Source organism: Anomaloglossus baeobatrachus, chromosome 4 (assembly GCF_048569485.1).
Source record: "Anomaloglossus baeobatrachus isolate aAnoBae1 chromosome 4, aAnoBae1.hap1, whole genome shotgun sequence".
In the NCBI taxonomy this organism is placed as follows: domain Eukaryota; kingdom Metazoa; phylum Chordata; class Amphibia; order Anura; family Aromobatidae; genus Anomaloglossus; species Anomaloglossus baeobatrachus.
Window position 1 is genome coordinate 405305771 of NC_134356.1, and position 13234 is coordinate 405319004.

The following is a 13234-nucleotide window of genomic DNA, read 5'->3' on the forward strand; positions in this document are numbered from 1 at the left end:
ATAAAACAAACAACAACCATTAGGTAAATACAATTCCCATTCATCACAATGGGATGATTACTTGTTCCATTGTTTTAGCCTGATTGCTCTAATAACATGTACAACTCTGGTCTCCATTCTAAAAAGAAAGCACAAACATGATTAGAATACAAGCTCAAATAATACACAAAACACAATTTTATCCAGTCCATTATCCATATGCTAAAAGATTCACATCTTAAGGCCCAGTCACACACAACGACTTACCAGCGATCCCGAAAACGATGTGACCTGATAGGGATCGCTGGTAAGTCGCTGGGAGGTCGCAGGTGAGATGTCACACAGTCAGATCTTACCAGCGATGCAGGAACAATACAGGTCGCAGTAGCGACCTGTATAACGATCTCAGCAGTCACTGTGACCCTGTCACACAGTGTCAAACACAGCGATGTGTCCTGCTCAGCAGGACATCACCTTTGAAGAAAATGGCCTGGACCATTCTGCAACGATTAGAGATCTCACAGCAGGGGCCTGATCGCTGGTAGATGTCACACATAACGAGATCGCTAACGGGATCACTACTGCGTCACAGAAACCGTGACTCAGCTGCGATCTCACTAGCGATCTCGTTATGTGTGACGGTACCTTTACTTGGCAGCCAAAAAAGTTCACTATTTACCCAACCATATTGGTATATTGTGCTGTATTAATTAGCAGCATGGGTATGTAAATATATGACCAACCAAACAATAGCAAAAATAATTGCCCTTCCAATAGACTGAACACAGGGATTCTCCTGGTTTCCACTTTCTCCTTTGTGAACATTTGGATGGCTCTGTATTGTTTATGAGCAGGAATGGCTTTTATATTACTTATCTCTTTACATATTTCTGTACATTCTGTATTGGTGGCAATCTCCTCCGTGGTCTCAATATTACCCTTATCAATTTCCCCCATCTATCTTCCATTTCAGATGAAGACATCTTGGTGGAAGATGATGATAACCTCTTCTGCTGGGCTTTGATTTTCTGCACCAAACATCTGACTTCAGCATAAAGATCCTCCACCCCCGGTGCTGTGGGCTTTGCTGGTGACGATGAGAAAGTGGGCCCTCTTTCTCCCCCGTGTCCTGCTGTGCCCTTGCTGTGGAGATTCAGAATCTTTTGCTGCAACCTTTTTATTATGTGAAACCCCTGACTTTTTATTGAGTCTTCTCCTTTGACACAATTTTCTCTTTTGATACAATTTCCACATCTCGTCAGTACTAATACCGTCTATTTTATCCCAAGGAACACCATCCTTTATCAGGGCCATAAACATATCTCTCCTGGTAACACGGGATCTACGATTTTTACTACTTTTGACGTTGTTACACTGTTCTTCAAAATTAAGCTGACCTCTCTGTTTGGGACCCCATTCTCCCAGACCCCCTAACTGTCGGATCGCCTCCAATGTATTGGAGATGGGTTTCCCAGTCTGATTTACCATTAATGCCATCATGACATGTTTATAAGCTGGAGGGGCATTTCTAATGATACAATTTCTAATAGAAACACTTACAACAACTTGCATGTAATCGTCATATGTACTTGCTGAAATAGCATTTTTCATAGCCTCCTCCTTCAATCTCCAAGCACAATCTTTCAATGTAAACCATGGTTTTTCATTGGGTGGCCAGTCCGCCTCAGATGGGTATTTATGCTGCAATGCCATAGCCACAACATCCAACATAGTACACACCACATGTGGTTGCTGAACCATCAAGGAACAAAATGCGTTCTTCACTACAAGCTCATGGCTGAGTTGAACAAACTTTGGGCCATCCACACCATCCAGATGCACTCCATGACCTCCCGTCTCCCATAATCTGACTATCCAAGTTATCAAAGGTTCATTTGGCCTTTGTGAAAAACGATCATGAAGCTGACTGCAATCCTCTACCATATTTCTGTTCTGTTTACCTGTAGCTGTTTCTACAACTCGTCTCTGATATATAGGATGAACTTTTATTGGGTTAAGAGGAGGATCACTTTCCTTCTCCCCACTGACATGTTCATCCTCCTGTTCTGGGTCGGTGACGTTTTCAGAATCAGTTGAATTCTGTACCTCACCATACCACTCATCTGAGTTCCCCTCTGTCCCAGCTTTGGCTATGGCCAAAGCTACTTCCTTTCTATTCTCCTTCCCTCTCTTCTTTCTGTATTTGTACTGCTCTATACATACAGCAGACTTGTCTGCATCATGCTGATATCCATCACATTTGTCCACTGACAACTTATTCTGGCACTGTGCTGTGACCAATACAGTCTGGACCTCACACAACTGTCTCTCTAATTCCTGAACTTTTGTTATCATACGTATCTTTTCCTCATGCTGTTTTCTATATGCAGACAACAGGATCCATCCACGCCTACCAACAGCACCCAATTCTTTACCTTTTTCCACTTTTACTTTTTGCAAGCATTCAACCACATCAACAGGTTCAGCATTTTTCAAACATTTGTCCCATGGTTCACTCAAACCAACACTATGCGACCACTTGGTTGCCAAAATATCATAGGGAGTCTGTTCCCAACCTGGAATCTCAATGCATTCACTCACAACCACTTTTTTCTTAAAAAGAGGCATATTTTACGCAATATCACACTGTATCAAAAATAGAAAAATAGCCTTCTGCGTATATCCGGTTCACAGCGCCAAATGTTTTGCTATATTTTATCACTAAGGTTCAGATACGGCTTTAAAGAAGGCAAATATGTAATTTTATTATAAAGGTTAATATGAAATACAAACTTATAGGAAAAGTATGATATTGCGTACACTTTTGTATAATCAACATACAAAAGGTTAAGTACAGTTAAATACTTACATCACCAAGGAGTTTTGAACATCATCTGCCTGGAACATTAAGAATCAGAGAAGCACACCAAGGACAGAGGACTCCTGGAAATCCCAACACTGACCGGACGTCTCGGTACAGGAAACACGAGCTTCTGTCTGTGCTATATTTCATCTGATCTTATAGAGGCTTGAACAATATTACAAGCCTTAAAGTTAATGTGTTGTAGTCTTATTGATCCATGCCCTTTGATGGCCAGTCTTTGGGCATAGATGAATCAGAGATACACCACACATCAGACAATGGGGTAATAAACCCACAGACATTCAAATCTCCCAAGAATACACATCAGGTATTTGAGCTAGGTAAATGGATATATTGTCTGTCTGTGTATATAGCAAACCCATAAAACATCAGATTGTTGAACTAAAGTAAATCATAAGGATTCTCCTACAATAGTATATTGTCTGCCTGTATATTCAAGACAAACACACAGAAACCCTTAAGGATACACAAGATTTTGTAACCATGTACACTTTGTCTGTCCGATTAAACAATATGTTATAGTATAACATAATGTATAAACGCAAAAATAGCCATTTTTATATTTGCAATACAGTAACATTGACTCAGCAGCCCCTACCTTCATATTCCTGGGACTGTTTATATAGTAGGTCCATAGGGGGGTGGAGCCTAGCTGAGCGTGTGACGCGACGTGATTGACAGAACTGAGTGACAGTTAGTCAGTTAACAGTCAGTCAGTAAGGTGTGACAAGAAGAGATGAGAGTAAATTAATGACAGAAAGAAGGGCTAGAAATAACATAGGCCCGACGTCCTGAGCGAGGGTACCCCAAAAGAAAAGAAAGACACTGGAAAAGGGGTAACCCAGATGGAAAGAGGACACTTTAGGTCTGGCGAGAGCCGGCTGAAGAGTTCAGGTCGACACCGGTATAACGGGACCGAGGAAGTTTGTCAGGTTTATCCCCAAAACCATTGACCATTATCCTAGGATCCTAAATAAGAGGAGGCCCGGTACCCATCAAGAGTCTGACTACTAACCCCAAGCCGAGTTCACGACGCTGTTGCGGGATAGATAAAGAGATCGTGCAGCATCAGACCCCTAGGAAAACCAGTGACGAGACTGACGAGTGGGTTAAAGAGGGAGTCACAGTGCCCTCAGAGCAGAGACCGAGAAAGAGACAAAGAAAGGTTACCTCAGAGAGAGACTCTGTCATCAAATCTCCTCCGAAACTTGTGACCATTGGCCTTCTGGTAACCGAACTGTTTCTGCTGTGTACTGTGTAAAACAAACCAGATGGTAGTAAAAAGGACTTGTTTGAGCTGATGTGGACTCGGTGTGTCGTCTCTCCGCCGTTCGACAGGACCCTGCAATGTCAGAGAAGAAGGCAGCCCTCACCGCTCGGTCGCTTCCTTTTTGGTCAGCGACCCGCCGCCCTGAGGTAAAGTAGCTCCACCTGTGGGGAGCTGAGAGATCTTAAGCTGCCATCACCATCACCTCAGAGGTCGGTCGCGGGCAGCGCTGGTATATCCCGCTTACCAGACACCACAGGTGGTGTCACGTATATCCCCAAAATCATCCCTGTACCCCATTCCCCAGCCGCAGAGTAAGCGCCCAGGCCACGAAGCCGGGACCGACCACCTGTGATAATGCCATCGAGAGTAAAGTATCTGTAGTCCCGGCGCCAGAGTACCTGCCCTACTGAAAACCCTGATGGTCGACTCACATTTTTATCTCAAAAACGGAATGAGATACAGAAAAAAAGTGAATTACAAAGTTTCAGCTAGGATATACACATTTTGAAACACAAGCAGGTAAAATTTGTAAAATGAGCAGCTTTTTGAATGACGCAGCTGCCAATCAGCTTATAGCTGGGGTGGGTATTCATAGTGATTCCCGCCCCCCTGCCTGTCCATCCTTCCCCCTATTTATGCTAATTCTATTGTAGAATCGTTTTACTAACTGATGAGAAGGACCTGCGCTGATGTCCTACCCATGTGACCAGAAGGGATGGGGTCTCTCAGCCAACAGAAAAATAATGTTGCTTCCTGGTAGCAGCTATGTTGGCTGAGGCCCTGACCCTTCTGGTCAGACTGGTATGACATCAGCAAAGGTCCTTCTAGTCATTTAGTAAAACAATTCTATAATAGAATAAGCATAAATAGCAACAGGAGGATGGACAGGCAGGGGGACGGGAATCACTGTGAATACCCACCCCAGCTATCAGCTAATCGGCAGCTGGTGTAAGAGCTTGTAATATACACCATTAAATTGATACGTTTTCAACAAGTGTGGTTTTTTTACACTTCTTAAATTTGTAGCATGTTTTTTTATAGTGTGTCCTATAGAGAAATCTATGGGAAAACACTATAGAAAATTCTCCGTACCGGGAGAAAAAGACAGGCTAATAACTGGGTGCACCATTTTTGGATAATAAAAATGCAAGAAAAAAATATTGGAATTTTGATGGGATGATGTGCCCCTACATCAGTTACCTGGCTCTGAAGACACTCATTGGCCTCAGTGATTAAGTGACTGAATGGTAAGGACATCATCACCTCCAGGGGATTAGACTAGTCAGTAGAAATTATCTTTTTATATTATAATCATACCTTTTCTTTGGTGAGTTTTAAAAAAGGTATGGAAAACCTCAAGGAAGCATAACTGTGTTTGTCTATCTCTAGCGGTACCACTGAGAATGAATGGAGAAGAGGTGGGTATGTTTGACCTATATTCAAAAGAAGGACTTTGGAGCCCCATTTTCAGGATTTGTAGGGGTTCCAGTGGTCACACCCAAAGCAATCAGGGAGATATATCCTAATGTATGGATAAGGGATGACGTCCAGTTTTGGTACACGCACTTTAAAGTTCAGTGGAAGATTATTTTACACATAGTGGTGGTGTTGAAGTATGTCAGGCATGGAGAACCTGCATGGATTGTTCATGCATGACATAGTCCTTTCAACATTAAGTATTAATTATAGTGTCCATAGTGCTGCTGCTTTGTTTGGGGGGGTATAGTCTGCTATATCTCATTAGGAGCAGATGGATAAAGACAATATTGAGAAAATTAGACCATGGGGATAATGGAAGATACATATATGCTGAAAATATATCATGGATTTAATATATAAAGTAGGTCAAAATATATTTATTAATCCAGTATATATTTATATGGTAAATTGATCTAGAATAACCGGTAAGCTCTAAATTATATGATTCACCTGATTATGTTCTAAAAAAAATAAAATGTTAATATTTGTATAAACTATATGCAAAACGTAATTGACAAAACTAAATGTTTTTCTTTTATTCTTTTTAAACAGAAATGTGTAGTGATCCCTCAGACTTGAATATCACTAACGTCACTGCTATCAAGTTCCTGGTTGGTACACAACTTTCATTCACCTGTGATCCAGAGTACTATGTTGGCAATACTAACCAATTTCACTACGATTGTGTTAATTATTCTCATGTTATTAGGTGGAAATCAAAGAATTGTTACTGCCGCAGTAAGTTATTCATTTATTATGAGCAGTTTGTAGATCACATGATCAGAGAGAATACCATAAGGGAAACATGACCATATCAGTATTTATCAAAGATTTCTGAAATGGGTTTTTACCAAAAGTTTTGCCCAGGTGTCCTATTAAAAAAGAAACACCACTTACTCAACCATGGATCCCCATGGCTTCTCCAACCTGCTGACAGGGTCCCCCCACCGTTCTATTCTCTTCTTCTTATCTTTCATTATTATCAGTGTGTGACCAGTGCAGTCAATCAGTGTTCACAAAAGTGATGCTTTGGTGGGACGACAGAGTAATACTGCTATGCGTAACCTAAAGCCATTGGTCCTGGGGAGCACTGCATTCATGAGATCAACCTGATGAAAATGTATGTAATTGTGTGGAAACTTAAATTCTCTCTAGAATCCTTTGATAGTTTTGAGATTTCATTATACCCTGCACAGACTCAAGACACACTGTGCCAGATACAGCAAAGCAGCCCCAGAACATAACAGAGCCTCCTCCATGTTTCACAGTAGGAACAGTGTTCTTTTCTTGATATGCCTCATTTTTCCATACGTGAACTTAGAGCTGATGTGCCTTTCCAAAAGGTACATTTTTGTCTCATCTGTCCATAGGACATTCTCCCAGAAGCTTTGAGGCTTGTCAACATGTAGTTTGGCAAATTCCAGTCTGGCTTTTTTATGCTTTTTTTCAACAATGGTGTCCTCCTTGGTTGTCGCCTATGAAGTCCACTTTGGCTTTGGCTCAAACAACAATGGATGGTGCGATCTGACATGATGTTCCTTGAGCTTGAAGTTCACCTTTAATCTATTTAGAAGTTTTTCTGGGCTCTTTTGTTACCATTTGTATTATCCATGTCTTTGATTTGTCATCATTTTTCCTCCTGTGGCCACGTCCAGGGAGGTTGGCTACAGTCCCATGGATCTTAAATTTGAATAATATGTGCAACTGTAGTCGCAGGAACATCAAGCTGCTTGGAGATGGTCTTATAGCCTTTACTTTTAACATGCTTGCCTATTATTTTCTTTCTAATCTCCTGAGACAACTTTTTCCTTTGCTTCCTCTGGTCCATGTTGAGTGTGGTACACACCACGTCACCAAACAGCACATAGAGCATCTGTAGCCCTATATACAGGCCCACTGACTGATTACAACATTGTAGACACCTGTGATGCTAATTAGTAGACATACCTTGATTTAACATTTCCCTTTTGTCACATTATTTTCAGGGGTACCATTATTTCTGTTCTGGCCTGTTTCCTGAATTTTATTTATTTTTATTTTTTTTTATTAAATATTGTAGAAGCATGGTTGAAAAGTAATGTCTGACTTTCATTTGTTTATTTTCATAGACTTTTTATTTATTATTACTTTTGTCAGTTTCAAGTTATTTCTGTGGCCATTGTGGGGTTTTCTTTCATTAAATGAGGAGTGGCAACAATTTTGACCACATGTGTATATTTCATCATATGTTGTGAACCGGATGAAGGGAACCTGTCACCAGTTTTTAAGTCACTGAACAAATGCTACCACTTTATCTACCCCTGTCCAGCATTCCACAAATATTTAATCTCCTGACTCCCCCTGTATGCCCGCAAAAATACCTTTTTTAATTTCTTCTGCTCTGTATGTTATGTACATGATGATGGTCTGGTCCAATGGCATCCTCACTGTGAGTCTGTGCCTCCTCTCTCCTCATCATCACCATCCTCCGTCTTTGATTGACGTGAATGATGAGTCCTACATTATTCATTTGGCAAAACGATCTCTGCGCTGTAGCATTGCAGATCCATGCACACGTACTCTGCAAGCTGCTATGATCCGGAACCATGGAAGACCACCATAAATCATTGGTAAAAGGTGACAAGAGCATTGGCAACTAATCTGGCCGCCATCCTCTTACTAACCATCAACACTAGAAGTAGCCGAGGGGTGAACTAACATCCTGTGCACCGCGAACCCAGCCGGAGAACTAGCTATCCTAAAGGAAGGAAAGATGAATAACTCTCTGCCTCAGAAAATAGATAAAGAATAGCAAGCCCCCCACATTCAAAGACTGCGGTGATATAGGAAAAACACAATACACAGATAGATGATAGGATTAGCAAAAGGTGAGGCCCTACTGACTAAATAGGACAGCATAGGAAAGGGACTGATGGTGGCCAGAAAAAGACCCTGCAAAAATCCAAAAACCTGATAGTACAAAAAGCCCTCAGATCGCTAGATCTGAACTCCGTCCTATACCAGGCACTCTTGTCATACCAATGAACAGAAAGCAGGAATCATTACAAATTCAAGAAGCAACAAACACATGGACAAATAGGAGCAATACTCCAAACATAGCTGCAGGGAGCTTCCCTGTTAAGCAACTGAGAGGGAAGATCCCTGCATGCAAATTAACTGAAAACAACCACAGCAAATGACAAACTCAGATAAGAGCAAAAAGAACCAAACAACAAATAAAGAGCCAAGCACTTATCTGGGGTAGATGTGGTCTGGAGCAGGATGAAGCAGGCTGGTGTACAAAGAACAACTGACATCCTGTATAGCCTGCTATCAGATCAGGGTTTAAATAAGCAGAGAGTTAGCAATGTAAACGCCCATTGCTCAACACACCTGGTCTCTGACCAAACCATTCCTGGCCACAAGAGCGAGCCTTACAGCAGCAAAAGCATAACTGACATTCACAACAGCAAGCGCCGAGAGATGTCAGTCCAGTCATAGGGTGCCTTGGAGCTGAAATGTTGTACCTTGAAACTTGTGAAGCAATGTTTTACACTCTGCCTACAGTAGGGCAGAGCAAAGTGCAACTGTGCAGCCCTGCAAGGCTACTGTGCAGGTGGGAGAGATCATTTCGCTAAGTGGATGAAGCAGGACGAGCCATACACGTCAATCAAAGCTGGTTGATGGTGATTATGAGGAGACAGGATGCCTAGATACTGTAGCGAAGACATCCATTGGATTGGACCATCATGATTTACATACAGGGCAGGAGAAATTAAAATGGTGTTTCAGGGGCATACAGGGGAGTCAGGACATGATAAAATAATTTGTGTAATACAGCACAGAAGATAGAGGTGAAGGCATTTGTTCAAACTGGTGACACGCTGCCTTTAAAAGGAATATGTCACCAGGTTTTTGCTCCCCGATCTGAGAGCAGCATAATATAGAGACAGAGACTCTGATTCCAGCAATGTGTCACTTACTGAGCGATTTGTTGTCATTTTGATAAAATCAATGTTTTTTCCGCTGCAGATCTAGCAGTTATACAGAGCTCATGAATATGCTGGACTACCTGGCAGCACAAGTAGTCCTCTAATGATAATCTACTGCTAATTAAACAGTGACTTTATCAAAACTACACTAAACAGCTCAGTAAGTGACACATCATTGGAATTGGGGTATCTGTTACATTATGCTGCTCTCAGATTAGGTGGCAAAAACCTGGTGACAGTTTCCCTTTAAGTATTACATTCATTGCATTTTTATAGTAATAAAGAAGACATTGTAAGTATCAATGTCATCTTGGATCGAATTATCATCTAATATATCTATTGACTGTATTTCAGAGTATGATGGCACAATTACAAATATAGAGATTGGAAAGTATTTATCTAATTGTGAAGAGCCAACAAATGTGAATGAAACAATAACAAATGGTAATAATAATAAGGTCATTTATTTTCTCTCTTATTCTAGAAACAAGACAGACTAGGTTTACACTAGCATTTGTAATTCAGACACAGAAAAATAAAAATGTTCTATCGATGACTATAGTCAGTCTCTCCCCTTTTTGGATGTTATCTTGAGGGGGGACAGTGAAATAAATGGGGTGACACCTATATTATATCGTAAACCGACTGCTGGGAATTGAATCCTAAGAGCGGAGAGTTGCCACCCAAATCATGTCACAAAAAATCTCCCTGTAGGGGAATTAATTAAAGCTCGCAGGAACTGTACAGCCATAGATGATTATGAGCGGGAGTAAAATTATCACAGACAGACTGGGAAAAAGAGGATACAAAAAATGGACATTAGGTAGAGCTAAAAGATTAGTGGTACAACAAGATCGTAAGAGCTTACTTGAGGAAAAAATAGTAAATGAAGGTATGGTTGGGAAGGAGGGGGATTTATCTCTCACCTTTTCCACACCATGTAGTGTGGACTATCAGGAGATAATCAAGATATTGCATCGTAATTTGTCCATTCTACACCAGGATAATATTGTACATAAAATTTTTAATGAGGGAGTAAGATCTGTTGCCCGGAGAGCTAAAAGTATAGGCAACATTCTATCCCCTAGCCTTTTTATTAGTGACTATAATCAACCTACTTGGTTGAAATATAGGGGAAATACAAAATGTGGTGGAAAACGTTGTGGAATCTGCAGATATATGCTTAAAAGTAATTCATTTAAAAATAATATTACTGGAAAAAAGTTTCAAATAACATCATATATAAGCTGTAATTCCACTTATGTTATATATTTGGTTACATGTATATGTGGAAAACTTTATGTTGGATGTACAACCAGACCATTGAAAAAACGGATTGCGGAACATCTATCTGTAGCAGATCCAGGAGCTTGTTCTGTAGGAAAATCACTGTCTCGCCATTTGAGAGAAAAACATGGAGGTTGTATGGAGGGACTGACAGTGATGTGAATTGAAAAAATCAGGAGGCCCCCTCGTGGTGGAATGTGGGAGCGATTATTACATAATCATGAAGCGTACTGGATATTAGCTTTAGATGCTCGATATCCGGAGGGTTTAAACTATAGAACAGATCTTATGTATATCTATTAATGAGATATTTTTTTCTCTCCTCTCCTTCTCCATATATACTGTATATATAGTACAGACCAAAAGTTTGGACACACTTTCTCATTCAAAGAGTTTTCATTATTTTCATGACTCTGAAAATTGTAGATTCACATTGAAGGCATCAAAACTATGAATTAACACATGTGGAATGAAATACTTAACAAAAAATTGTGAAACAACTGAAAATATGTAATATTCTAGGTTCTTCATAGTAGCCACCTTTTGCTTTGATTCTGCTTTGCACACTCTTGGCATTCTCTTAATGAGCTTCAAGAGGTATTCACCGGAAATGGTTTTCACTTCACAGGTGTACCCTGTCTGGTTTAATAAGTGGGATTTCTTGCCTTATAAATGGGGTTGGGACCATCAGTTGTTTTGTGCACAAGTCTGGTGGATACACAGCTGATAGTCCTACTGAATAGACTGTTAGAATTTCTATTATGGAAAGAAAAAAGCAGCTAAGTAAAGAAAAACGAGTGACCATTATTAGTTTAAGAAATGAAGGTCAGTCAGTCCGAAAAATTGGGAAAACTTTGAAAGTGTCCCCAAGTGCAGTGGCAAAAACCATGAAACGCTACAAAGAAACTGACTCACATGAGGACCGCCCCAGGAAAGGAAGACCAAGAGTCACCTCTGCTGTGGAGGATAAGTTTATCTGAGTCACCAGCCTCAGAAATCACATATTAGCAGCAGCTCAGATTAGAGACCAGGTCAATGCCACACAGAGTTCTAGCAGCAGACACATCTCTACAACAACTGTTAAGAGGAGACTTTGTGCAGCAGGCCTCATGGTAAAATAGCTGCTAGGAAACCACTGATAAGGACAGGCAACAAGCAGAAGAGACTTGTTTGGGCTAAAGAACACAAGGAATGGACATTAGACCAATGGAAATCTGTGCTTTGGTTTGATGAGTCCAAATTTGAGATCTTTGGATCCAAACACCGTGTCTTTGTGCGACGCAGAAAAGGTGAACGGATGTCTGGTTCCAACCGTGAAGCATGGAGGAAGAGATGTGATGGTGTGGGGGTGCTTTGCTGGTGACACTGTTGGGAATTTATTAAAAATTGATGGCATACTGAACCAGCATGGCTACCACAGCAACTTGCAGTGGCATGCTATTCCATCCGGTTTGCATTTAGTTGGACAATCATTTATTTTTCAACATGACAATGACCCCAAACACACCTCCAGGCTGTGTAAGGGCTATTTGACTAATAAGGAGAGTGATGGGGTGCTACGCCAGATGACCTGGGCTCCAGAGTCACCAGACCTGAACCCAATTGAGATGGTTTGGGGTGAGCTGGGCCGCAGAGTGAAGGCAAAAGGGCCAACAAGTGCTAAGCATCTCTGGGAACTCCTTCAAGACTGTTGGAATACCATTTCCGGTGACTACCTCTTGAGGCTCATCAAGAGAATGCCAAGAGTGTGCAAAGCAGTAATCAAAGCAAAAGGTGGCATATTTCCAGTTGTTTCAAACATTTTTGTTAAGTATTTCATTCCACATGTGTTAATTCATAGTCTTGATGCCTTCGATGTGAATCTACAATTTTCAGAGTCTTGAAAATAAAGAAAACTCTTTGAATGGGAAGGAGTGTCCAAACTTTTGGTCTGTACTGTATATATACTGTATATATATATATATATATTGGAACTATATATAGAGAATTCTGTGCCTCATGTATATATGTTTCATGTATTATATGCCTTTTATTAAATATATGTCAGGGTAAGTTGTGGAGTTTTGAAAATTTCCTAAAATTTGAATGAATTTCCCTAGACATTTTGTATACAATGTATTGTGAAGGGTGACCTGTGTGGACAATTAGTAATTATTGCTTTATTGGGTGGGTATGTGTTTTTTTATTTTAAATGGGTTTTTGTGAGCTTTTCTAGGTCTATGACGAAGGGTGTTGAAACCTGAAACATGTTAGGTGGGACCCTGTGTGGTCTTACAGCTTGCTTTTAATCTTTCCATGTTTATGTATGTGAAATAAAGCAAGAAGAAATTTGCAGCACAGTTGGGACTACAGACCAATTTTTTT

General features: G+C 40.6%; 1 protein-coding gene across 1 annotated transcript in view; it reads left to right on the forward strand.

Annotated features, from left to right (window-relative positions):
• Positions 1-13234, forward strand: part of LOC142302450 (uncharacterized) — a 106894-nt gene that overhangs the window by 36105 nt on the left and 57555 nt on the right. The window contains exon 2 of the mRNA XM_075343512.1: positions 6165-6350. Coding sequence (XP_075199627.1) covers positions 6165-6350 — 186 coding nt within the window. The remainder of the gene's footprint in view (positions 1-6164; positions 6351-13234) is intronic.